At 43.6% G+C, this 27,953-nt stretch overlaps 1 protein-coding gene across 1 annotated transcript; it reads right to left on the bottom strand.

The window, feature by feature from the left end:
* Positions 1 to 2: 2 nt before the first annotated feature.
* On the bottom strand, positions 3 to 27,876 carry LOC149865833 (cathepsin E-A-like). The gene is made up of 9 exons (XM_090042516.1): positions 27,791 to 27,876; positions 27,449 to 27,620; positions 13,691 to 13,808; positions 10,943 to 11,061; positions 8,391 to 8,590; positions 6,521 to 6,643; positions 4,312 to 4,456; positions 282 to 380; positions 3 to 193 (listed from the first exon to the last, which is right to left on the bottom strand). The coding sequence occupies exons 1-9, from the start codon at positions 27,874 to 27,876 to the stop codon at positions 14 to 16; spliced, it is 1,242 nt and encodes a 413-aa protein (XP_089898642.1). The 3' UTR covers positions 3 to 13.
* Positions 27,877 to 27,953: the final 77 nt, after the last annotated feature.

Below are 27,953 nucleotides of genomic sequence, written 5' to 3'. Positions count from 1 at the left end.
TGCCAGTAAGACCTTAGAAATGCTCCTTTCTATGAACACTTTTTGCAAACCCCACTCTGTCATGTCCACGATCAAAAACACAGTAGTATGCAGACATAAATACATCTCCTAAGATCCAAAGCTGTCCAGAATGAGTGGTGATGTCCAGAGACTGAAAGCCACTGATGCACAAGGATCTTCCATCTATGGACTCCTAGAATGGAAAATGCACTTATATTTAGAGCAATATTTTGTCATCTCAGAGTCAGGTAGGAAAAGTTTGTCAGAATTTATAGACATACCTTTATTATATATTGTTCCGCTGTTAACTTGTATTCTTTGTGTCCAATAGTGAAGCTTATACGTGGCAAGCTTGACAGTCTTCTGCAGTCTACAATGAACTGTAAAACAATAAATTGGTTGACTTGAGGTTCCTATGTTTGGTGTTTTACACTGCTTTTTTTAATTAAAAATGGCTATCCGTCTATCAACTTTCAAACCTACACATCAACCAGAGAACCAAATCTGGGAGTATGTTGCTGAATACAAAATAGCTGTAACATATCAAACATTCAGGGTTATATGATGGCCCTGCATAGGAGTGCAAGTGGTGGAAGCAACCTGGGATATCTCAGTTTCAGGCACTGGTTTAACACCCCAGGCTCCTAACACAAGTAGGAAAATCAAGGCCAGGTACTGATGTCCCTAAACAGCAAGAATGACAAATGTGAAGACAGATGCTAGACTAGTGAGCACAGCCACACTCTTGTGGGTGCTCACTGTCTCTTATAAAGGAAATATTAGTAGGCTGTGCTGTGTGCACTCCTCCTCCTCCCAGTCTGCCTCAGTTCTGGGAGCTGCTTCCAAGGTATAGCCTGTTCTCAAAAACCCCTAAAGAAGCACCTTCCCACCACAACCCATCCCTTTCTATAGATTATCATAGTTTCTGGTGAATAGAGCCCATTTAGAACGTCTGTAGGTCACAGATGCTATAGGCCATAGCAGCCTCAAATCCAAGGGAAGCTTTATAGTCAGCTTTATTGTTTTGACATATTGCTTTACAAGTCTCCTATAAGAAAGTAATGTAGAATTTTGTAAAACTAGTTTATGCCTTTGCTATTTTACACATTGTGTTTTATACAATATTGGGTGCATCTACACATGCACTTTACTGTGGAGCTGACTAATTAGTTCCACTGTAAAACATTACCATTTACACATGCGCCCGTATTAGGGTGCAGTAAATTAATTCTGTGTAGGATGATACTGTCCAGGACAGGTACTATCCTATAGCAGAGTAGTTAAGCACACCAAAATGTATGTGTAGATGGTGACTGGGACTGGTTGCCGGTTATCCCCCAACTGTAGCACCCTTGTGTCCCAGCCAACCCTTCCACAGCACACTGAGCCAGGGCACAACAGTCCCAGGCTGGCAGGCTGACCCTCCAGATCCCTTGCTAGCCCAGGTCTACTCTACCCTGGCTCAACGTGCTGCAGTCCCAGGTGTATGTGTAAATTCTGCACCCGGCAGAAATAAACTCTGGGACAAACTGCACTGGAGTTTATTTCTGCATGCTAATTGTACTTGTAGATGCACTCATTGGCTTGTATGCCCATTGAGTCCATTCTGAGAAACATGACTCAAATAGAGCAGTTAAGTATCCTGTGGTATATACAGCATCAGTGTAACAGCCATGAGGATTCATTGTGGGATATGAGGGTCATAACCAAATGTCATTTATACAAAACTGGCTGGGACAATTTAATTCCTGGTATATGGGAATACAAATCCTGTTGCAGCCACTGGCATTTGCAACCACTTATGCTAAGGTAATCTGCCTCTGTATTTTGATTTGTCTTTAATATCTACAAAAGTTGGATGCAACATTATATGTTCAGGCTACTTTGAAACAGAAATTGAAACTTGACTGAGTAATATCATTTTAACATTGCCTAAAATCATATTCCAAGTAGTGAAAATAAAAAACTGTGTGACTCTGTGGGGAAAAAGTCTCCCTCTCATGCCCTGTTTATTTTTTGCTTGAATATAAATTGAATACATGATTTTAACTATTCCTTTTTGCACGTATGAATGATAAATATCACCTTTATTTATGTGCTCACTTATTATCTTAAACATGCATGTGCATGCACTTTAGACTGGAAACAAAACAGGTTTCTCTTAGAATTAGTAAACTGAAAATCACTGATGTTAACTAGACATAATCAAAACTGGAATAACACAGTTGTGAATCAGGCACAAATAAGCACAAAGGGGGCAGAATTAAAACTGTGCTTTCTACGTTATCTTTGGCATTGACTTATTTTCAAGGTTCACCATGTAGACTTAATGTTGCTTTAGAAAAGGACTTTGCAACAGAATGAGCTGTAATCAAGATTGCTGAAAAGTGAATAGAAAAAAAATGAAAAGTGAAAAGAAACCATATGTGTGTTTGTTGTGTTGTAGGTATTGAAGTTGTGGCAATGCAGTAATTGAATCAGCAAGTCAGCCAAAGGTCAGCAGTAAAGCACTGGCAAAAATAAATGACACTGTCCCTAGAGAGGGATAGAGTTTAGCTGTCTCACTCTTGTTACCTCAGTACTTTAGACGTTGCAGAAGTTAAGTCATGTGAAAATGTTACCCACTATGCACTAGGGAAATGTGAGCCACAGCAAAGAAAGAAGCCCTAGTACTGAAAAGTACTCAAAATCGACGAAGAATGTCTTGCATTCAAAAGCTTGTCTAACTCTGCTATGTAGTTGGTCCAGTAAAATATATCACCCTAAGAAATCCTTGCCTCTTAAAAATGTATAGCACTGCCCTCATGATGTAATACATAAAACACACCTCATGATGGCAGTGTTTTCATACAGAAGGCAGGGTAACGACGCACCTTTATAGATTAACTAAATATCATATATATAAAGCACAAGTTTTTGAACCCAAATTCAGTCTTTTCATATGCCACACCTCATATCACAAGCTCAGCAGTAGGAGTTCATGAAGGGTGGAGACCCAAACTTGAAAAACACTAGTGGAAAAGTTTAACTTATATACGGCAGTCACAGGGGTGTAGGTTGCAGCTGTGTTGGTCTAAGGACATAAGCAGATGAGGTTCTTTGGGTGAATCTGATATCTTTTATTAGACCAACTTAAATAGTTGGAAAACAATTTTTAAGTTTTAACAATTTTAACCCAAAAGCTTGCTTAAAAATTGTTTTCCAACTATTTAAGTTGGTCTAATAAAAGATATCAGATTCACCCAAATAACCTTGTCTGCCATACAGCAGTCAGTGTTCCACAGAAAAGTCTCAAAATTCACATGATCCAACCCAATAAATGCACATAGAAATCAACATGGAGGACAGCCTACAAATGGAAAGCTGTGAAGTAATTAAATAAAGCTGTTTTGACATCAAAGGAAAAGTCCCTGAAGAAGCAAGAGCATCAGAGGATGACACTGGCACTGACCGGGAGGTAGCATAGTGAGGAAGGGAGTGGAAACAATGGAGATCTGAAATTGAGCTGCGTATGGAAAGAAGGAAGTGGCAAGGAAAGTGGAGAGCAAATAGAGCTTTAGAAGGATGAGAGTAAAAGCTGAGGATGGCAACAGAACACAGCACAAAGTCGAGACACAACGCAGGGAAGGAAAAAAAGAAGCAGGTGGGGAGAGAGATATAAGCAGGGAAGAAAAAAAGAATGAAAAAGGTCCCAGGGAGTAAATGTGTGCAGAAGATGGGAAGGATAGAAAAGAGAAGGCCTGGCTCAATCTGATTCTCTGCAGGAGTTCTGATGACGTTAGCATTTAGCCTAATAACTAGAGACCCACAGGTCTGGACGATACCATAGTCCTTCAGTGGTAGAACAAGGGGGTGCAAATAAATTACAGTTTTTAGCTTAATTTCTTGGTTATTACAGGAACTCTTCCTGGACTTGGAAGAGATACCAGTCATGCCCTAAGACCTGGGAAAGGTCATTTTTCCCTTGGTTTACAAAAAGATATTCGATCTGGTATATGATGTCATGATTCTCTGGGCATCCTTAGCAGGAAAAAACCTTAAAGAGCTACTTCCAGTAGTTATATATGTATCATTATTGAGGAGAGGAGATATCTTGGAAAAGGAGGAAGGGAAGGAGGATGAAAAAACAATACAATGCAAATACCTTCCCTCCCCCCACACCGGCTCCCCGATATCTGTATTGCAAAGGTCTTACTTCTTGCCTAATGTCCATCATTTTCTCCCTTTCCCTGCAATGCCATATCCTAAGTTTTGGGACAAAATTACTGCTGCCCTTCCTTTTGAATTGCTTTCTTAGTCTGTGGTTTTTACCTCTCCAGTTTGTGTTGGACTTGCCCCAATGTACTCCTGAAGGCGTCTTATTTGGGAAGAGGGGCCAGTAATAAGAGAAGTTCCTGAATCAACAATGGCTTCACAACCGTGAGCACAAAACACAATCCGTCCCTGGACTTTCACGCTGCATGAGAAAAATAAGAACATATGCAGGCACTTTATTCAGTATAAAGATACAGAGACTGGTGACAGAGTTAGCAGGGACTTTAATCAAGTCCAGCAGGTAAATAATGGAACCAACATAGGTTCATAGCAGGTAGATCCTGCCTGACTAACCTTATTTCTTTATGACCAGGTCACTAAATGCTTAAATGCAGGAGTCAAGGTAGATGTTATCTACTTGGACTTTATGAAGGCCTTTGACAGGGTATCCCATCCTATTCTCATAAACAAACTGAACAGCTGCGCCATAGGTGATTACACAGTCATGTGGGTGGCAAATTGGCTTAAGGGTCATACCCAAAGAGTGGGGGTGGACAGATCGGTATCAACCAGGAAAGATGTGGGCAGTGGGGTCCCCCAAGGCTTGGTCCTTGGGCTGGTGCTGTTCAGTATCTTCCTCAGTGACCTGGATGAGAGCACGGAAAGCACTCTGTCCAAATTCACAGATGACACAAAATTATGGGGTGAAATAAACACACTGATGGAAAGAAACCAAATCCAGGTGGACCTGGACAAGTTAGAGGAGTGGGCAGAGAACAATAGGATGCAGTTCAACAAGGACAAGTACAAAGTGCTGCACCTAGAGAGAGGGAATCACTAGCACACATATAGTCTGGGGAATCACCTTCTCAGCTGCACAGTAGCAGAAAGCGATCTCAGAGTCTTGTCAACTCCAAGATAAATATGAGTCATCAATGTAACAAAGTAATTAGCAGAGCTAACTGCCTTTTGCAATGCAATGTAGGTGCATCAGGCCCTATCCAAATGGTTAAGGTTTTTGTAAAACAATATCCTTTTAAGTAATCTCCATGTTTCAGGAAATATTTCTATCTCATCTGCATTCCTTCTCAAGTATGACTCCCGATATGCTGATTTTCTTTTGATGCAACAATACAGATCTGTGCTATATGAAGCCCACAATTGATTTATGGAAATGAATCCTTTCAAAATAAATGTGGGTGACTGGGTCAATGGAGAGACGTGTTGCTCCTATACTTCAGGGTAAGCTAAATAACTTTGAACAAATATAAGGCCTACCACTGGCCTTGACAATGTCTGATTTATGGTCCAGAGAGGTGATGCTTCCCCTCTATGTGGCATTGGTCAGGCTGCAGCTGAAATACTGTGTCCAATTCTGAGCGCTGAAATTCAAGAGAGATACGGACAACCTTGAGAGGGTCCAGAGGAGGGCTACTCATATGGCTAGAGGCCTGCAGAGAAGGCCCTATGAGGAAAGGCTGAGGGGCCTGGACCTTTTCACCCTCCGCAAGAGAAGGCTGAGGAAGGATCTTGTGGCAGTATACAAATTCACCGGGGGGAGGGGGCAGCAGGGAATAGGAGATGTTCTGTCTGCCAGGGCACCCCTTGGAATAACCAGGAACAATGGCCACAAGCTGATAGAGAGTAGACTTAGGTTGAACATCAGAAAGAACTTCTTCATGGTTTGGGTTGCCAGAATCTGGAATGGACTTCCAAGGTAGGTGGTGCTCTCCCCTACCTTGGAGGTCTTCAAGAAGAGACTGGACAAGCACCTGGCTGGGGTCACACAACCCCAGCACTTTTTCCTGCCACAGGCAGAGGGTTGGACTCAATGATCCATTGAGGTCCCTTCCAACCCTAGTGGAAATTAATGATAATCACTATCATTTTATTACCATCAGTGGACATGCTACAAACTATGGCACAGACAGACTAAACATCTTGAGCAAAGTCACACAGGACCACTGTGGAAACTGAACTCAGTTCTTCAGTGTCTTAGCTACAAGACCTGTATCCTGGGAATAATATTTAGTAACCTGACAGGTGTCATATTAATAAAGGACATTCCTTCAAGTGGCTTTTAGAAACATTACTGTAGCCCAGGAAACGCTAACTCTCTTCAGTGTCCTCCTTGAAGTAGGGCCTTTGCAAAGGAGTACCTACAGGTAGGTTACTGCAGCATAGATTTCCTGGGATTGAATTAACATATATTTTCTTCTCCACACATAGAAGCAGTTTGATGCTATTTATACATGTGCATACTTACTTGTTAACATGAATTTGCCAGTAGCTTTTCTCAGTGACTGGGACCCAATGAATTGAACCTTTGTAGAGGGAATGATCTATTCCCCCTAAGATCAATTCTCCACCATTTTCAATGTCGTCTCCTCTAAACATAAAACAAAACAGATAGATAAATACATAGGCAAATCAAAGTACATGAAATGTAAAGAGGAATCAACTTTCAATTCCAACCCTTTCACATCTTGGGTTTTTTTAAATGGATAAGTTACAGTGAAAGCTTAAGACTTCCAATTTTAAGTTATACTTAAATTAAATTATTTTTAAATTATATTATTTGCTGTCTCCAATCAGAAGCTCCCATCCTAAATCCCTTACCAAGCTCTCCCCCCACCCAAAAAAAAAACCCCAACCAACCAAAAACCCCAAAAAACAAAACTATATTTAGGTCATTGAGAGTTGTGGGGGTAAGATACAAGCAGTGGCTCTGGCCAGTTTCTGGTCTCACTCTCCATATGAATGCAGGGTGAAGCTGTTGATTGAAATGGAATCACTCTGGGTTTGAGCTCGGAAACTAAAATTAGAAGAGGATTCCTTTTCCTATGAAATACTGTGCTTAGTTAAAACACAGTAGTGATCTTTACCTCTACTTGCTAGGCAAACAGTCTTTCTTGCATTAGTAAGTGTATCATGAAATGATAATTCCCCTCTATGAGGCACTGGTGAGCCCACAGCTAGAGTACTGCATCCAGTTTTGGGCGCCGTACTTCAAGAGGGATGTGGATAACTTGGAAAGGGTTCAGAGGAGGGCAACTCATATGGTTGAGGGTCTGCAGGTAAGATCCTATGAAGACTAATTGAGGGACCTGAATCTCTTCAGCCTCCACAAGAGAAGGCTGAGAGGTGATCTCAAGGCTGTCTACAAACTCATCAGGTGGGTCAGCAGGGAATAGGGAATACTTTGTTTGGTTACCAGGGTGCCCCTTGGGGTTATTAGAAACAATGGCCATAAACTGAAGGAGAGTTTAAATTGGACATCAGGAAGAAGTTCTTTACAGTGAGGGTTGCCAAAATATGGAATGGGCTTCCAAGGAAGGTGGTGCTTTCCCCTACCTTGGAGGTGTTCAAAAGGAGATTAGACAAGCACCTGGCTGGGGTTACTTAACCTCAGGGCTCTTTCCTGCCCATAGCAAGGGGTTGGACTCAATGTTCTAACAGGTCCCTTCTGACCCTAGAAATCTATGAATCTATGAATTCTTTGCTCAAAATACAGAAAAAGTTGGATGCAACTGTTCTTATGGCAGCTTCTCAGCAACTGATAAATATGTTTTGTAAACAAAGTTCAACAATTTTCTGGTCTGATAAAACATGAGGTCTTTGCTTTCCCCTTTTTCACTCCTTCCTTTCACCCTACTTTTTTTTGTGAAAAGTGGAAAAGGGAAGAAGAGAAAAAAAAATAAGTGAAAAAACAGATTAAGTAATTAAACTGAAAAATATTCAAACAAATAAGGTGGGAGAGGTTGCTTTTCATCAAAAAGTTCAAAAAATATGACCATGTTTTCACTTTAAGAAAGGTTTCAAATGAAAATTCTTCAGATTAGTACATCAATAGAACAGGGAGCTTTCACTTTTTTGCATTGGTTGCGTATTATGCAGTGAAGATAATCTGAGTTACAAGAAGTATTATATTAAAAAACCAAATTTAATAGCATTTCTCAGGACATTTCTAGGGACATTATGCTATGCTCCACTAGTCTCTCTATCTAAATAACTTTCTGATAATGTTTTCTTTTTACAAGCTGAAGAAATGTACAAATGGACAGTTTTCTCCATTTACAGTAAATAGAAATCTGCTTCTTTTGACACCGTCAATTTACTCAGTGTTAAAAACTAACCTGTTCAAGTGGAAAGAAAACACCGGCTCCTCTACTAAGTGTTGGTTCATCATACTGTCAAACACCGGAAGAGCGTTGCCGACTGCCAAAGATGGATATCCTAAACCCATTACTCCATCAAAGTGTGCAAGGGCAAAGGTCATGCCTGGTTCAAAGACAGACTGTCCAAAATCCTGTGCCTCTATAGAAATATTGCTAATCTGGCCATTATTACAAAAAGAAAAGAAAAGAAAATTAGAGTAATAAATGATAGATAACAGGAAATAGCCATGCTAGTTGCATGTTAGGTGATTAAGTGCATTAGCTCTATTAAATGTAATGTTTGGAGTGTAAAGGTACTTGTGTTAGTAAAGCCCCTGTCATGTCTTACATATATTATGCAGTTCACTGGTTAATCACACAATAAGTTTATACCAGCCATATGTGCAAATTAGTTATCACGCCATAAAAGATGCCCATCCAGCTATAAGAGCCAACTACCTACAGAGTTAGTGCTTGAAAATATGTGTAACTTTATAGCTGGTTTCTACCAAGCTTTCATTTGAACATGTGGCAGGGCCCTTACAATAGTGCAGCATGCATCACACCAGTGAGGATATGGCTGGAAAAAAAAACTCTTTAAAGGCTGCCAGTTATTTACAAGCTAATGACAACAAAACATGAGTAAAGGGCAGAAGAGGCAGATATTATTCTCATCACTTCTCAGACCTTCAGCAGGAGGGGAAATGACATCATGTTGAAACAAATTGCAAGTCCAAGACTAACCCAGTACCTGTATCTATGTTTATTTTGCCTTGCAACAGAAATTAGTGCTCCTTTTGCTTTCAGGCAGATGTCGAACACTAAACAATGATATGCCCTGTTCTAACTTTACAGTTTGAACAGGGAACTCCAAATAATTGGCCCAATAGGATTTCTGATCCAGATCTGGATCTTTTGAGCTAAAAATTCTGGTGAAATAGCGCCATAATACCACAAGCATTTTACAAAATTACTCCATTCTTCTAGCATATGTACATTTACTTGAAGCTCAGACTATCACTCTGATCATTCCCAAACTGATTGCAGTCACTCAGGATTTATCATAGCTAGTGTATCCCACCCTGTGCCCCTTTGTGAGAGAGGCTATATTGTATGGGCTCCAGTTCTGCCCTCCAAGCTCCTCCACATACCCATCTCTACCTTGTCTTCTAAAAATGTCCTGCTTATTTCATGCTAGACCCTATACTGTTCCCAGATCCACTCTCTAGCCCCTTCTCCTGCGGTCCCAATATGAATCCTTACATTTCTGTGGGGAGGAGGGCTGAAAAAAAAGAGAAATAGACTGTGGTGGAGAAACAAGATGAAAAGACAATTCAGGGACAGTGAAGGGGTTAATATGCAACCTATGGACTTGACTAGGGTACTCACTTCCAAGAAGTCAGATGCAGTGGAGAAGGAGCAGCAGGTTTTTTTTGGGGGGGGGGTTGGTGTTTGTTTGTTTGTTTAGGGGGGAGGGGTTGTTTGTTTTTTACACAGACACTGAGAAATCATTCATAAAGCCAATGAAATTAAATGCTTAAAAAAAACCCAACAACCGAAAAACATAGAATTATGTTGCCTGGTGAGCAGCATCCAGACAAGCGTGCACATGCAGTGTGCAGAGCTGCTCTCATGCTGGGAGATCCCAGTGTCAAAAACTTCTCCAGAAAAAAGTGGGGCAGTGCACGTGGTGGCAGCATGCGTTGCCCAAACCCAGTGTGTGGCCAGCCAGCCAGGCTCCATGTTCCTGGATCACCACCGCTGCAACCCTGAGAGGCCCCCAATACCCCAGGTAAGGCTCCCAGCCTCCCCTACCTCACCTGGAGAATTTTTCCCCCGTACTAACTCCACATGCAGGGCTGTGCACTGGAGCAAAAAGCAGCAACGTGAATTTGTGCTGCTGTTTTTTTTCCCCACAGCAACTGCGTGCCCCTGCTTGTAGGGATGTAGCCATGGTGTCTCATGCCATGATCATAAGTTTAGCTGCATTAAAACTTCTGATAAGCAGGCAAGACAGAATCTTAAGTCTGTCTTAATTAAGCTTTGGCCCATTTACTTTATACTACATTAAACATGTCTTTTCTAGGCCTCTTTGCTATGAACTTAAAATACAGCCAGATAAAAAGACTGAAACAACAGCTATTCCTTATGTTGGATTCAGAGATGAAATCAAAGCCCCAGCAACACAGTCCTTTGTCACAAACACCACATCACAAAAATTTGAGTACACTGCTGGACCTTGCAGTAAGCCCTCAAGGTCAGATTCATGCTATTTTGGACTAAAGAATGAGAAATTTCTGCAGCTAAGGGCTTCTCACAGACAACACTGTGCTGACAGCTTTTTTCCTCTCCTGCTTCCACCCTGAAGGGCTCCAGCTCAACCCTCTCCACTGATAGCAGCTGCGTCAGCATAACAGGAGTAACATGTAAGGCAGGCCCCAAATTAGGTCAATATCAACATCTTGCCCATCTGGAAAGTAATAAACACCCAGTCTACAGAGTGGTTCTGATGACTTAGTAGTTTCACTCACTTGTACTGTGTCTTTGCCAGCAATGCCTAGAAGCTGCCCAGTACCATACTGTAGAGAAAAGGCTTGACCTCCATGCTGATAGGAGTGTGATAGAAAGGAGTTGAATTTTTCATGAACCCCTGAGAAAACAAAATGCATGTTTAAGCCCAAAGATGAGGAATGCACCAGCCTTCTCAGATACATTCAAGCAAACAAAATAATACAGTAAGGGATGGATGCCTGCCATAACATTGCAATGCTCACTTTGTTCCCCAAACACTTAAATGATTCATTTCCTTTCTGCATTAAAAATATATATTATCCTGCTATTTCCACAAATGTTTTCACTTTCTCAAGTTTCCTTTTGCCTTGCATTTTTTCCAGTGTCAGAATGCCAATTAGCAGCTGGGACTGGCAGCAGCAGAGGTTGCATATTATGGCAAACGTGAGGGATGGATAAAACAGAAATAAAATAGTAACCCAATGCTAGTCTATATGAAAGAGCCAATGTTCTAATCTAGATTTCAAACACCACCAAGTCAAAGGGTCTTCCAAGGCCTTCCAGACAGCTTTCAAAGGCAGCTTCCAGACTCCTACTCTCTGTTTCTTTGAGGAGGAAAGTACAAAGTCAGCCTGCTCTGACCATAAATCCTTGGGAACACTAGGTTTTTTCTCAAGCCCTATGAATTCTGAGACATCTTTCACCTCTCCTAGACAAAAGATCAGCGTAACAACAACTGCTGCGACAAAGGAGTCTTTCCATTTCCACTGCTATAGAAAAGAGGGAAGATGGCCAAAAAAGGATGCTGAGAGTTATGGATCTCATGCTGTTAGGTACTAGGGCCCTAAGTCTCAACAGTGTAGTGAATAAGGAGAGTACCTACATTCCTACATTACAGGATAAATGTGAGACCCTGGTTCCCTAAAGATATCAGGAAGAGAAAGAGTTGTAGTTGTTTTCACAGAGTACCCAGTACCACTGGGTTGGTAGGGGCAGCCAGCTAGTCAGATTAGATTGGTAGTCATAATCAAGGTTAGGAATAGCATCCAAATGATACCACTCACATATCAGATGTTCTCCCCAGTAGGCACATTTGTAACCTTTCTATCCTAGTACTCCACTCTGATTTTATCTGTGTGTTGCACTGGCTAAGTACAGACAGTCAAAAAACCTGAGGTTGAATCCATTCAATTTTGCAAGTTAGTCTAAGCTGCATAGATTGAACCAATAAACAAGTGAACAGACATTGACTTTTGATTCCAGAAATGCAGCCACATGTCTCCAGTAGCCCAGGCCAGAAGTCGGGGGGGGGGGTGCTAGAGCATGACTCCCAGCTTAGCTGGACCAGATAGCTTGGGCCAAGTCTAGCCCATCCACCCTACGAAGGGGGATTTGTGAAAATATAAAACATCCTGGGATGCTGGGGGACTGTAAGTTAACTGGAACCTGGATGGGATCTGGGATAGACGTTCAATAAACCAATTTAACCTGAATCAGTTAAGGTGCAGACAGAAATTATATTTGTCACACGATCAGCTCCTTGAAATCACTCTAAAGTTGTGATTTTATGAGGGGTCAAATTAAACCACTCCTAAGCAAAGTGACTTAATTAATTTTTGTCTGATCCAGCTGCAAAAGCAGTCTGGCTCAGCTGCTCTCTCTGGATTGGTTGGGGAGAAGGCATGGGAAAGAGGTCCCTTCTGAGGTTCTCAGGCCTGCTGGAGTTGGGGTACGGGTGGATTGGAGCCTCTCACTTTGGTGGGGGCTCCAATCTACCCTACCCCCTACTCCATCAGGGCTGAGAAAACCCCAGAAGACTTCCCCCCCCCGCCTTCTCCCCCCACCATCCAAGGACAGAAACGAAACTCTGAGAATGGGGGCAGAGCCAGGGGAAGAGACACAGGAAAGCAGGGCAACATGCAGCCTCCCTCCCTGGATCAGTTCCCATCCTCCACCCTCCCAATCCAACAGCTAACATATGTTGGACTAAGAGGAACAATATAACTCATGGCAATTTCTATTAATTGCCATGAGTTAGACCCAGAAACTTCACTTCTGTATGTGCCCTTAAGTCTGATACTACATCCATCCAGGTTTTTCTTAAAATGGTTCTGGCCATTTTGAAAGTGGTTTATGTGCACTGAAGTTCTGTTGTGTTACAGATTTGAACTGGTTTCTGATCACTTATACCAGTTTATGTGTAATTTCTGTCCCAAGCCATTAAGTCTTAAATGTTCCCAAGAGTACTATGTCTAAATGTTGTTTCTGAGACTTTTCAAGCACAAAGGTGGTAGTGGGTGGGTGGTACTGGGTATACAGTGCATCTCAACAGATGACTCTTTTGAGATACATTCCTTTAACCATACTTCCATAGACTCCTTTTTCAGACACACCTAACCAGTAAAATGGAAACAGATTTATCTTGTTATGCTACATTCGGTCCTGTTCTGTAGAATTAGCAATGTCAAATTCTAGAGTTTGCAATACTGGAAATATTATGTATAGTAATGGAGAATATCAGTTCCTTCACCATTGTTCAATAATAAATAAAATTGGAACTGAATATCTCAGAATAATAGTTCTATAATAGGGCTTTGAAGTACAGCTATTGTGTGAAACTGATGTTTTTTCATTAAATGTGTTTGCTTTTTAGTTGAACATATTATTCAGCAAAAAATGTTTTCAGTTCAGGGGAACTACTTTAAACAGGAAGAATGGTCTCTGTCATTAAAAGAGTTAAAAGCTTAAAGGGATATAACATTTCTTACTGCAGGCTTCACTGATGCAGTAGGCTGAAGGGACCCAAAAATTGGACGATCCAGTGTCGAATACCACTGTAAATTTCTGAGGAGGGGTCCCAACTTTTATCACCCCATAGTACTGGGCCTGAAGGAAAAATATGCAAGCAGTTTAGACCTAGTTCAATACAGATTATTCCTAAAAAGGACTGAATTTACAACTTGACTTTAAATTAAATATGACCTCTGCCAGGCAACCCATTCCTTCGTTGTCCCATGAATATTCGATTAAGTCAAATCTTACTGTAGTGTCGTCTAGGATGTTGGATATCTTTAAAGACTTCCTAGCAAGATCTTAAACCTGTTATTACTTGAAGCCAGTAGGAGTTTTTCCAATGACTTCAAGTGAAGCAAGTACAGATGCAAAGTGACTGGAAGTTTCATCGTCATAAGAACAGTAACATTTAGCCATGTTGATTTCACAAATATCTGAACAGTAATTGACAGGCAGTGCAAATATGATAATATTAGGACATAGTACTATAGACTTTATTGGGATGCATTCCAGTCAGTAATAATTAGTAAGTTAACACAAGCTGATCAACTCCATTCTCTTTTTCTCAGCCTCTATCTGATGCACCACACAAAACTTATCAAGTCGATAAAGAAGCCTTGGATGGCTCTTGGGTATAAAATGCAGATAGAGATAATGTGAGAATACATGAACTCTGAAGTAAAGAGTTTATCAGCTTTCAAGCTCTAAGTGCTTGGTGCCCATATCTGCCCATGGAGTAGCACTTCAGCTTTTGAGACCTATTTTTAGAAAAAGGCATTTCTGGAATCCAGATTACAAGTAGAAAAAGCAGTAGTCAGAAGCAAAATATTTTGTAATGATGCAAATATTTTGATATTTATTTTTAGTATATTGACATTAATATATTCAGTACAGAATAGAACATGGTCTGTACTCCCAGTCAGAGAATGTAAAACCACAAAAGTGAGTTAAACATAACAGAACATCCAGATGAGCACGTGCCACAACCAAGTCACTGACTGATTTTCTATGTTGCCTTTCCTCCCATTTTTAATCACTTCACTGTATTAACTTTAAAGTGAGAATACAAGCTCTGAAAGGTAGGGCTTTGTCCTTTTTTATCAGTTTCTGTGCAACAACTTACCTGGTAATTAACAACAACAATACAGTTAGATGGGAAAGCCTGCAACAGCTTAACACTGAATTAACCAGTATGTTATATATGTAAAGTGTATTATTGTCTTTATCTTGCATAGTGTAAATCCTTTGGGTCTTGATCCAGGACTCCCGCTCAATTAAAAAAAGAAAAAGTAATAACACTGCATCATAACACTTACACAGCAATAGCACTGCATAATTTACCCAGAGAGGTGGTGGAAGCTCCATCCTTAGAGGTTTTTAAAACCCGGCTAGACAAAGCTTTGACTGGGATGATCTAATTGGGGGTGGTCCTGCTTTGAGCAGGGGGTTGGAATAGATGACCTCCTGAAACCCCTTCCAACCCTAACTTTCTATGATTCTATAAGTAAGCAAACTGCTCTACCTATATCATTCAGTGATGACATGATGTTTCCTTTTTTAGCTTAAAAAACCCCCAAACTTCAATTAACTTATCCACTTAGATAGAAATTTAGATTTTTGTTCTTTGAACTTTACTCTGAGAATCAGTGGGAGTGTTAGAAATATTATTAAAAATGCATTATCAATAGCTGTTAGCTCCCATCAATAGTGTTGTCCTCTGAATAAGCATGGCTGCCAGCCCTCCTTGTCTCCTTAATGAGAGAGGGAAGGGGGGGTTGGAAACTGAAGGAAAAACTCCAAGAGCTCTTTGTACTAAGGTATCATTCTCTCTTTGTTCTGCAAATTTACTATCTCTTTGTTACACTAAATCACACTTTCTTTCATAGCTCCCACAGTTCTTAGGCTAAGATAAGAGTAATTGCCATTTTAGCCTTCAGGTTGAACCTTGAGTAACCTTGGGTCCCTTCTAAGCACGCGCAATAACCTAATACATATTAAGCCTATCCGCCCCGCATACTTAAGTAGTTAATTATAATACACATGGGATGCATGATCTGACGTATTCTCATGCATGTTTGTATGAACCGGAAATGAGTTGTAAGAGTTCCTGTTTCTGTACACGTGCCAGAAGAGAGGGGATAAAAGCCTGCTAATGATTGTGCTGGGGGGCAGAGGGTTTTGATCTTTTGTCTTCTCCCTCTGACCCTATTTGCAAATATATACCTTTTGTCTCACCAACAATGTGTGCCTAAGGATTTGTTATTCAATGAGCCTCCAAAGAAAACGAACCGAGAGAGAGTTTTTTTTTACCTCATTCTGGCGCCCAACGTGGGGCTTTCTTTGGTTGACTCCGGAGTTCGTCGGCACATCGTCTCTGCCCCCCTGGGGGGGTTGCGCGCCGAGCCTTTCTTTTTGGCTCGCCCTGAGGGGGGGCTTGAGGTGTGAGCTGGGACATCCGGAACACTAAGGGCTCCTATGCAAATTTTGTTTTTTTTTTGGAGTCTCCAGGTACACATTTTTGGCTTTGGATCAAGATCTCTGGGGTATCTGAGTGAGTATACGAATTCCCTTTGCCCAATTTGGTTCTGGGTCCGGAGCAGGAGGTGTGCATGTTCTCATGGTAAATCATCTGCTGTAAGGGTCTTTTGGTATTTGGTGTGCCTTGGGTGCACTTTTGTGGGCAAAATGGGTATGGTTAGCTCCCATGTAGAAAACACGGATACCCCTCTAAGGTGCTTATTACATCATTTTAATAAATTTGTAAGGCCGGCCGATTACGGAATAAAAATGAAAAAAGGTGATTTAACTAAGTTTTGTCAACTCGAGTGGCCAACATTTGGGGTCCACTGGACCCCGAAAGGATCCTTTGTGCTAAAAGAAGTGATAGCTATCCATGAAATTGTTATGCAAAATGGGTATTGGAATCAGTTTCCTTATATTGATTGTTGGTTGTGGGTGGTTCAAAATCAGCCACCTTGGATTAAGAATTACTTAGTAAAGTCTCATGTGATGCTTGTTAAGAAAAAGACTCGGGGGGGGGGGTGCCTGTACTTCCTGAGTCTAATGAGGGGGGAATTCTGAATTGGCTGAGTACCGGACCCGTGCTCCGGTTGCCCTGTCGGGTAGCGAAGATGAGTCAGACGCCTCCTCGGCATCCAGTCCTTCTGCACCACCGCCCCCTCCCTTAGAGAGACCACCACCGACGTACCAAGGCATACCTAATGAGTTAGAGCGTGAGCCTCAGCCAAGTGCCTCATCTGAATCAGGAAATAAGGGTTATTATTTGCGCAAGCCTGTAGAGTCACAGCCGGTGTTGAACTGTCCGATGCGAGAGGTTATTGGGGAAGGAGGCACTGCAACTTTTGTCTACACCCCATTTAGCACTTCAGATTTATTTAACTGGAAGAATCAGAGCCCCTCTTTTCGTGAAGACCCTGAAAAGATGAGGGATTTGTTTCGATCTATTGGGCAGACTCATCGACCCACTTGGGCTGATGTCCAGATGATGCTCCAGACCCTCCTAACCCCGGAGGAGAGGAGATTAGTGTTAGGTACAGCAGAGCGTATTGCGACAGCCAGAGTTGAGTTAGAGGGTGCTGCTGGTCGTACTCTGCGTGATACCTTCCCTGTAGAAGAGCCGAGATGGGATAATCACACTGCCGAAGGCAGAGAGCTGAGTGCACGGTATCTGGGAATTATAGTGGAAGCAATGGGAAAGGCAGTGCCTCGGGTTACCAATCTGTCTAAGTTGTATGAAGTGAGACAGGGAAAAGAGGAGGATCCCTCAGCTTTCCTTGGGAGGCTGTATGAGGCGTTTCGCAGGTTTTCGGATCTGGATCCAGAAGCCCCAGATAACCAGCGCATGGTAAATCTTATGTTTATTGGTCAATCTGCTGCTGATATCCGTAAGAAGTTACAGAAAACTGAGGGAGGTGCTGGGAAACCGATTTCAGAGCTGGTGGAAATTGCATATAAGGTGTATGGGAATCGTGAGCAAGTGCAGGAGCGCAAGGAGGATAAAAAGGCTCAGCGACAGATGGCAGCACTAGCAGCTGCTATAACTGGAGGGAACTCTGAAAAGGCTGGGATGCAGAAGGGGAAAGGAGAAAGAGTGGGAGCAGACGTTTGTGCTTATTGCAAAGAGAAAGGACACTGGAAAAGGGAATGCCCGAAGTTGAAGGAGAAGAGAGAGAGGGAACCGAGAGGTCACCTCATGCGGGCAGAAGACAAGGGTGAGGATTCAGAATGAAGGGGACAGGGATCTAAGACCACTACCCTTCGGGTTGGAGCCCGAGAAGATCCCATGGTAACCATTAGGGTTGGTGGCAAAAACTTTGAAGCCTTGGTGGATACTGGGGCTACATTTTCAATGATTCCAGAAAAACCCCCCTGTGCAGGAACTAGTGAACAGCATGTACTTGTAGAAGGGATTGAGGGAACACAATCCCGACTCCCTGTTTGTAAACCACTCCTCACCAAAGTGGGGGATCATTTGCTTGAGCACTCCTTTGTGTATTCTCCAAGTTGCCCGGTTGCACTCCTTGGGCGGGACTTACTCACAAAATTGCAAGCTGAGATCTTTTTCAGAGACGATCAGATGGTGGTCCAGCTACCTGTCAAGCAGAGCTCGAACTATCAGATGGCTCTCCTGGAGGACCGACGCCCTGCAGTAAGTCCAGAAGATCACATGACTGGAGTAGACCCCTCAGTATGGGCTGATGGAACCCCTGCGCGAGCTAAGTTCGTCTCCCCGGTAAGGATCGTACTCAAGGATGGGGAGGGGACCGTTCGGGTAAAGCAGTACCCACTCAGCCGAGCGGCCAGAGCTGGACTCAAGCCGTTAATAGAGAAATACAAGAGGTACGGATGGCTAGTGGAAGGGTCTTCACCCTATAACACCCCCATCCTTGGAGTGCCGAAGGCAGATGGGGTCTCATACAGACTGGTCCAAGACTTACGGGCAGTAAATAAGAAGGTCCTTTCAGACCATCCTGTAGTCCCGAACCCTCACACGATTTTGACACAAGTACCGGGGGAAGCTGAAATATTTTCAGTGCTAGATTTGAAAGATGCTTTCTTCTCTATTCCCCTTCACCGAGACAGTCAAAAATTGTTTGCTTTTGAATGGGAGGATCCAGACACCTTCCATAAAGCCCAACTCATGTGGACAGTTCTCCCACAAGGATTCGTAGCAGCCCCTCATATTTTCGGACTTGCCCTTCAGAAGGACTTGGAGGAGTGGAAGGGATCACACCCCGCAGTGACTCTCCTCCAGTATGTGGATGACCTGCTAGTTGCAAGCCCAAACTTGCAGCTCTGTGAGGAAGCCACCAGGTCACTCCTAAACACTCTGGGGGAAAAAGGATATAAAGTTTCTAGAGAGAAAGCCCAGATATGTCAGCCTGAAGTCACATTTTTGGGATATAAGCTCTCAAAAGGAGTCAGAGCCCTAAGTGCAGATCGCATACAGGCAATCCAAGGTCTAACCCCACCTAAGTCACCCAAGGAGCTGCGGGCATTCCTAGGGCTAACTGGGTTCTGTCGACTATGGATACCAGATTATGGTGGGAAGGCTAGACCACTATATGACTCACTGACTAAGGAGAGTCTCACTAAATGGAAATGGAATAAAGAAATGCAGCATGCCTTTGATCTGCTTAAAGCAGCATTAACCCAGCCCCCAGCCCTGGCCATCCCAAACAGTAAAAAGCCATATCGACTGTATGTTCATGAGAATCGAGGGGTTGCATCAGGGGTGCTGACACAGCCATCGGGCCCGACCTGGAGACCCGTGGGATATTACTCAAAGGTTCTAGATCCAGTGGCACTCGGGTGGCCAGCCTGTCTTCGGGCTGTGGCAGCCACAGCAGTGGTTGTTGAAGAAGCCCAGAAGATAGTCATGGGTGCGGATATGGAAATACTCACTCCTCATGGAGTTCCCCAGATCCTAGGGACTGAAGGAGGGAAATTTCTTAACCCCTCCAGACAATCACGGTATGAGATATTTTTGGTCTCTAATCCAGGACTTACTTTCAAACATACTACAGCCTTAAACCCTGCAACCTTGCTGCCGGAGCCAGGGAAACCGACGCATGACTGCCTTGAGATCCTAAATCAAACCACACAGGTGCGACCTGATCTTGCTGAGGACCCAATTGAGGACCCAGATGTTGAATACTTCGTAGACGGCTCCAGCTCTGTCATCGATGGAAAAAGACGAACAGGATGTGCAGTGGTAACCCTGGATAAGGTAGTATGGAGGGAGTCATTGCCGAGCTCATGGTCGGCACAGGCCATTACAGCTGGGGACAGACCAGCGGGTTAATATATACACTGACTCTCGCTATGCTTTTTCTACAGTCCATGCACACGGACTATTGTGGAAAGAAAGGGGTTTCATTACGGCCTCTGGGAATAAAATTGCTAATGGCCCCCAGATTATCAAGCTACTAGAGGCACTCCACCAGCCTAAAGAGGTAGCAGTCATTCATGTGCGGGCCCATGGGAAGGCTGCTGAGGAAAAGCATAAGCTTGGAAATACAAAGGCTGATTCAGCAGCAAAGGAAGCTGCATTTATTGGGGAGAAGCGGAGGAGGTATCCAAGCAGGCCATGTCCCATGCCATATGGCCAGACATCCAAGATTTAGTCCCACAGTATTCCCCTGAAGAAGATAAATTTGCACAAAGAGCTTGTGCAGAAAAGAACTCCCAGGGGTGGTGGATAGTACCAGGAGGGAAAGTCATGATACCCAGGCCATTGCTTAGGGAGGTGCTGCAACAGCTCCATGCAAGAACCCATATGGGAGGTTTGGCCATGGGTGATCTAGTGATCCGCCAAGCAGTAGCTCCAGGGCTATATGTAGAAGCTCAGCGCATTGCTACCAAGTGCATCACATGTCAGAAAGTAAACCCCCGAAGGAAACCCCCTGTGCCAATGGGAGGTAGACCCTGGGCAGCGTACCCTGGACAGGCATGGCAGATTGATTTTGCCGAGCTCCCACGGTCCGGACATCACGGGTTTTTACTTGTCATGGTAGACCAGCTCTCTGGTTGGGTCGAGACCTGGCCCACCAGGACTGCCACTGCGGCTACAGTAGTGAAGTATTTGTTGCAGGAGATCATTCCACGGTATTCCCTGCCTGAGTCCATTGAGTCGGATCAAGGACAACACTTCGTGGGAAAGGTGGTTCAAGAAGTCGCGCAAACTCTCAAGGTTACTTGGAAATTACACACACCATGGAGACCACAGAGTTCAGGACAAGTGGAAAGCATGAATAGGACTTTAAAGACTTTGCTCACCAAAATCTGTATTGAAACACGTCTTAAGTGGCCTCAAGCATTGCCGCTCGCCCTTACTTGCATTCGGAACACTCCCCGACGGGGCCTTAAATTGACCCCATATGAAATTATGTTTGGCAAGCCCCCTCGAGTCTTACCTCCTGGGATGCGAGAGAATGTAACTTTTGAATTAGGTAATAGTGAGCTTCATATGTACGTTATTGCTTTGCAGTCTGTCTTGTTTTCTCTTCACAGGTATGCAGCCTCCTTTCAGCGCCTGCCTTTAGACGTACCGGTACATGACTTCTCCCCGGGAGACTGGGTCTTGGTGCAGCGGTGGAAAAAGGAACCTCTGACTGAGAGGTGGAGTGGCCCTTTCCAGGTACTTCTAACAACCCACACCGCTGTAAAGATCGCTGGCCATGACCGTTGGATACACCATACCCGTGTGAAACGACATCCACAAGCGTCAGAGGACAACAACTCCCAAGACGAACTCACTCTGGAAGCTGAGTCGTCTTCGGAACAAGAAGCCAGCAAGTGGAGCTGTGAACCTACTGGTGATCTCCAAGTGCGCCTGAGACGGCTTAATCAAAGTTCAGAAAATTAGTCCAGAAAGTAAAAGGGAAAATATGGTGGGAATCTTAATGTGCCTTGTTGTTATCTGCATAATGAAAGAAGCAGGATTGCATAGCCTTAGCCACTGGCCTATGCCCCCGCTTTCCCAAATTAGTCCCCCAGGGACAAATTTGTATGTTGATATGATGGAGAGGATTGCAAGTACTTTTAATCTTACCAACTGCTGGGCCTGTGAGGGGCTCCGAGAGGCCGGAGAACAGTGGCCTTGGAGGGCTTTTCCTTTGGCCCCAAAATGGTTAGTCAGTGACAAAGCAGATGTTAAGAGTACTGGTCAAGAATGGGATGAGAACCACAGCTGGGATCTTTCCCAAGTGGCATTGGGAGAGTACTGTATTAGCAGTAATGGTACAGGAAGGAGTTTAGGACATAGTCAGTGTACATGGACATTAAAATGGGCCCGAGTATGCAGCAAGTATGCTGATCAATGGAATTCTGCTGCCATTAGGCTCCCAATCTCCACACAGATGCAAAATCTCAAAAGGACAAGAATATTACCTTTCGATCCTGACCCTACCAGATGTCAGGCATATGAAAAGACCCGAGGCGAACGATTTACCTACATTTATAAGTGGCAATGGGCACACCTGAATGGCACAGTGGCAAGGTTTAATGCATATTGGAGTGCCTTAAATGACACAAATGAAATAACCAAGTGCGAGTATAGGGATAAAGATGGCGTATGGAAATGTCAGTTTAAACTGAGTAACTATCACACTGGCCCTTTAGGGCATAAGGGCACCAAATACTATCCCCTTCTTTTCCACAGCCGTGACCCCCTAGCCTTGGGAGGGGAACACAGGGCCCTAAAAGGACATTATTGGATTTGTGGAAAGCGTGCCTATACGGTCCTACCACGAGGGTGGACAGGAACCTGCTATATTGGAGTAATTGTACCATCTTTCTTTTTGTTACCATCTGAGGTTGGAAATAAGCTGGGAGTCTCTTTGTATGATGATTGGAACAGGGCCAAGAGAAGTATTGATGTAAGTTTGACACAGGGTGGCTCCCAAAAGTGGAAGGAGGATGAGTGGCCTCCTCAGAGGATTATTGAGTATTATGGACCAGCTACATGGGCTAATGATGGGAGTTGGGGCTACCGGACACCAATATATATGCTGAATAGAATCATTCGGTTGCAGGCAGTCTTGGAAGTAATTACTAACCAGACCGCCACTGCTCTCGAGTTGCTGGCTCGACAAAGTTCTCAGATGAGGGAAGCCATATACCAAAATCGAATGGCTTTAGACTATTTACTCGCAGAGGATGGCGGAGTCTGTGGAAAGTTCAACCTTTCTAACTGTTGCCTCCAAATAGATGATAACGGGAAGGTGGTCTTAGAGATTGCCAAAGAGATTAGAAAAATAGCCCATGTACCAATACAAACGTGGGAAACCACATGGAATAAGGACTGGTGGTTTCAATTATTTGGAGGACCCTGGTGGAAAAAAGTAGGGTTTGTACTTTTGTGTGCTCTAACTGGTTTGATTTTTATCCCTTGTCTCATTCCTTGTCTTACTAGATTGATAACCACCACAGTAGAAGGAATGCAGGTCGCAGCAGTCCCTCTAAAAGCACAGACTGTAGCAAAAGTCATGGTCCTCAGAAAAATTCCTCGTAATTATCTTGATATGCCCAAATGAAGTAAAGATCAGAAAGCATCTTGAGGGGGGAATATTGTTAGAAATATTATTAAAAATGCATTATCAATAGCTGTTAGCTCCCATCAATAGTGTTGTCCTCTGAATAAGCACGGCTGCCAGCCCTCCTTGTCTCCTTAATGAGAGAGGGAAGGGGGGGTTGGAAACTGAAGGAAAAACTCCAAGAGCTCTTTGTACTAAGATATCATTCTCTCTTTGTTCTGCAAATTTACTATCTCTTTGTTACACTAAATCACACTTTCTTTCATAGCTCCCACAGTTCTTAGGCTAAGATAAGAGTAATTGCCATTTTAGCCTTCAGGTTGAACCTTGAGTAACCTTGGGTCCCTTCTAAGCACGCGCAATAACCTAATACATATTAAGCCTATCCGCCCCGCATACTTAAGTAGTTAATTATAATACACATGGGATGCATGATCTGACGTAGTCTCATGCATGTTTGTATGAACCGGAAATGAGTTGTAAGAGTTCCTGTTTCTGTACACGTGCCAGAAGAGAGGGGATAAAAGCCTGCTAATGATTGTGCTGGGGGGCAGAGGGTTTTGATCTTTTGTCTTCTCCCTCTGACCCTATTTGCAAATATATACCTTTTGTCTCACCAACAATGTGTGCCTAAGGATTTGTTATTCAATGAGCCTCCAAAGAAAACGAACCGAGAGAGAGGTTTTTTTTACCTCAGGAGCATCTATGGGTGCCTATAAATGAGCACAGAAGCTGCTCTGACAGCATATCAGAGCAAACTTGATTAATGGAGTCTGCTGCCAGCATCTGCATCTCATGTATCAGGGTTCCTGTGCTTCAAAATGGTGGTAGGGGTGTTTTATCTAAAACGCGTCAAATGAGCTTTAGATAAAGCACCCCCACTGCCACTTTGAAGCACAGGGATGCTGATACATGAGTTGCACCAGGCACTTTAATTAGAGTGCCATTCATAGGCGGAGGGAGAAAAGAATTGGGGGTGGGGAGGGCCGAGCAAGTGTGCACATGTGCACACACACACCCCCAGGCAGGGAAGTCTGTGGGAGGAGGGGCAGGGGGGAAAGGAGAGGGAATGTGTCTAGGGCTGGGGCTGGGGCTGGGACCAGGAGGGAGCTGAGGTGAGCTGGGCCCTGAAATGGGATCCCTTCCCCCAAGCCCAGGGGCACTGCCCAGCGCCAACGCCTCCCACACCAATGAGTCTGCCACCCCCCAGCCCCAACTGCCTCCTTGCACCGGCCCCGGCCCCAGCCCTGCACTGCCCAAGGGGCCTGGAGCAGGGGGCTAGAGTGGGACCAGCCTCAGCTGTTTCACTGGGCCAGAGGGACCGGAGCCCCTGGGGCAGGACAGGATGTTGGACAGAGCTGCGAACTGTCCATGGGGCATGGGGAGGGGGTGGTAGCTATCGCCCAGGAGGCAAGGGGGGCATGTGCCCCTGATCTACGCAGGGCAGCACAGGCTGCTGGTGCGGGCTGGGGCCTGGGCAGCACCGGGCTCTTCCTGGCTGTGGGGGCTGTGCTACAGTGGGGGTGGGCAGCAGTGGCACTGGGAGGGAGGTTGGGTGGGTTATGGAGAATCTCGGGGTGGCTGCAGCTGTCCCCCCAACCGTAGAACCCTCCCAGTGCCACCGCTGCTCGCCCCACCAGGAAGAGCCCTGAGCAGCCCCGGCCCTAGCCCAGAGCGACAGCCCACACTGCCCTGCGCAGACTGGGGGCACCCCCCGCCCCACACCTCCCAGAGTGCATGCAGCAGCAGGAGCCGCGCTCCCCGGACAAGCAGCTCATGGCTCAGTCCTGCATTGTTTAGTGGGCAGTGCCTGCCTCTCTCCCTCCTCATTCCCACTGCAGCTGCTGGAAGCCCTCAGCTGGGCTGCCTTGCAGCCCTACTGCTGCCCCACATTTGGGGGGTGAAGCTCTGTTAGCCGCCTTTCTATCGCCTATGGTGCTGCTCTAATTAAGGTGCTTCCCCACCCACAGAGCACATGTATAGATGCCCTAAATGGGTGTTTTAATGTGCATTAGTCTATTTTAATCAGGGCTGGATTAATGCATAGGCAAACTGGGCACATGCCTAGGGCTCTAAGTGAAGAAGGTGCCCAGTTGTTTATTTTACATATTATAATTATTGAGTGAAAAAAAGTAGGGGCCCATAAATATTTACCTAGGGCCCACTAAAAGGTTAATCTGTCCCTGATTTTAAGGTTCATTAAAGCATCACAAAAACAAGTGTGCTTTTACCAATGCACATTAAAAGAAGCTAATGGACCTGTTTATAATACCCCACAATGGAGGTGCTAAATTTAATATGCATTAGCAAAAGCACACTAATAAACATGTAGATGCACCCAGCATTTCCAGTTCATTTGTGCTACCTCCACCATAACAGATAGAAGTGGAATTCCATTTCATTCTTATCTCATATTATTACTACTATCATTATTATTTTGATTTATGATATGATACGTAACAGTCACATACTCCAGACATACTGTTCAAAGCTAGAGAGACAAATAAACCCTAATTCATAAGCACTGAAGTTTTGACTAGATTAAATAGTCTATCTACTCAGAATCAGTGATAGAAGTCATTCTACTAGCAGCTGCTTTTCCCAATATTTCTAGTACTTGTATTTTTATAAAAATCATTCAAGACCTATATAGCAAGAACAGAAGTGTTGCAGGTTTGTTTTGTTTTATTTTGTTTTTGGGGCGTGGGGGGTGAGGAGGTAAGTTTTGGCAAAGTATGCAGGATCCCACTCATTGTATAAAATTCCTTTCACAACCTATTCATGTTGGATAAAGCTGCTTCGCTGTGTGGAGAGTCAAACTGCCACAGTCCTGGGGGAAGCTGGAACGGCTGATGTGCTTCTATCATTTTTGGAAATTTTATATAATTCAGCGATTCAAGATGAGGTGCAAGAAGGCACTAGTTTGCCCATTTCTCCTCAGAGCAGGGCAGGGCAGGGCCAGGCCAGTCTGGGCTGCTCCTGACAGTCTCTCAAACCTATGAATGGCTGCCTCAGAGCCACCTCTCAATAGCATTTCCCCTTGGGACAGGGCAGGCCTGCCTTAAAGCTGTCCAGTGCTTCCCTCCCTGCCCCAGTCAGTGCCATGAATAGGTTGGGAGTGTTACTGACTGTCAGAGCTGATTGAAAAAACACTAAAAATATCTACAAACTATATTTAAATGCTGTTTGTATTTAAGGGTTGGGGGGATTTTTTTATGTTGGCATTCAAAGATTGGAACAATAAAAACTATGACAACATTTTCTGTCAAAATCTGAATAACCAACCCCCCAAAAAATCTAAATTTTGAAAACTTGTGGCCGGTTCTAATTCTGAAGAGGATTGTTTTAACCTTTTGCATTCTTCTCCCACTCCAGTCTCTGGGTCTTTTTCTTTTCAGCCCGCCACATTGGGACTTCCCTGCAAATCCAGCTGCCATGCCTTCTCTTTCTTCTAACTAAACACAATGTCCTCTGAGAGGCCTGTGCAACCTCATTTTCTTCACAGAGAAATGTTAACACTGCCAATCAAAGACAAAGCCAAACAATGCTGTAGATCACAAAACGTATGGTGTGCATGAAGGTAAGAAGCTCAGTCATTGTGTGATGTAATGTTCCACCCAAGGCCCAGTCTTTTATCTTTCAAGTTTCTTTGGACAATAAAATTATCAAGGCTGGAATCAGACATTTGCCTATTTAATACTTAAGGTACTTCAAGTACAGTAATAGAAAATAGAACTCTACTAGTGTTTCTGTGTCTTAATTAATTAAACACTGATTTGTGTCCTAACGTGTTCGGACAGAGGAGTTTTTTTATTTTGTAACATGCTAAAAAGTTTTATTTCAGCTAAATACAAAATAGACTACTATTATAGGTCCCAATCCTTCATTCAAATCAACGGTCATGTGGAGATTCAATAAAATCAGTATAGTACTACATGAGCTGATCTATAGGGACATTTCCAATAGACTTCATTTCTATCCTAATTCTGCTTGTGTTTCACAACCAATCTTTTGCAAACCAGCAATTTAATTTATAAGGGTGTAACATTTGATGTAAATTGATCTGCAATTAGCCTCAGCCTCATGTAGGACACCAGATTTCAAGTATGCTGAACAAAACCTACCCTCAAAACAATAAATAATCTCTTTGATTCTACTGCACAAGACGGTACTCACATTCATGTAATCATACAGCTTTTCTGAAGTGGCTGGTAAAAAGATATCTGAAGGGAAGCAATGCAGATATCTCCGTGCAAAAATGTCAGGTTGGTGATTACTCCAAAATACCTCCAGTTCTCCCTTTTCATGAAGTTGCTTCTTGATGGATTTAAATCGAACTAAAGGGACCCTGAGCAAACAAAATAAACATGCAGAACATTAACTGGCCTTCCCTCCCCCAGCACAATTCATCTTTTTAAAAAACCTAAATGAAACAGAACTGGCCTTCATGATAACACACAGAGATCATTAAGTCAGCTGAGCATGAAATAAACTGTGATACCTGAAATGCTTTCTTACCTTTCTAGGGCTATGGTAAATGGAATATAAACCAAAGCCAATAATATCACTTTCATGGTTTCAGTTGGTTTGGAAGCCAGTGGCATTTATCTGCTCAGTACTGTCTTTTTATAATTCATTGGGCCACAAAGGGTGTTTACTCAGGTCAATCAATTACACAAGG

The sequence above is a fragment of the Crocodylus siamensis genome, chromosome 4, assembly GCF_052110815.1.
Source record: "Crocodylus siamensis isolate JL-2025a chromosome 4, ASM5211081v1, whole genome shotgun sequence".
In the NCBI taxonomy this organism is placed as follows: domain Eukaryota; kingdom Metazoa; phylum Chordata; order Crocodylia; family Crocodylidae; genus Crocodylus; species Crocodylus siamensis.
The sequence above is the reverse complement of the archived record's forward strand: the minus strand, read 5'-3'. Positions and strand labels throughout refer to the sequence as shown.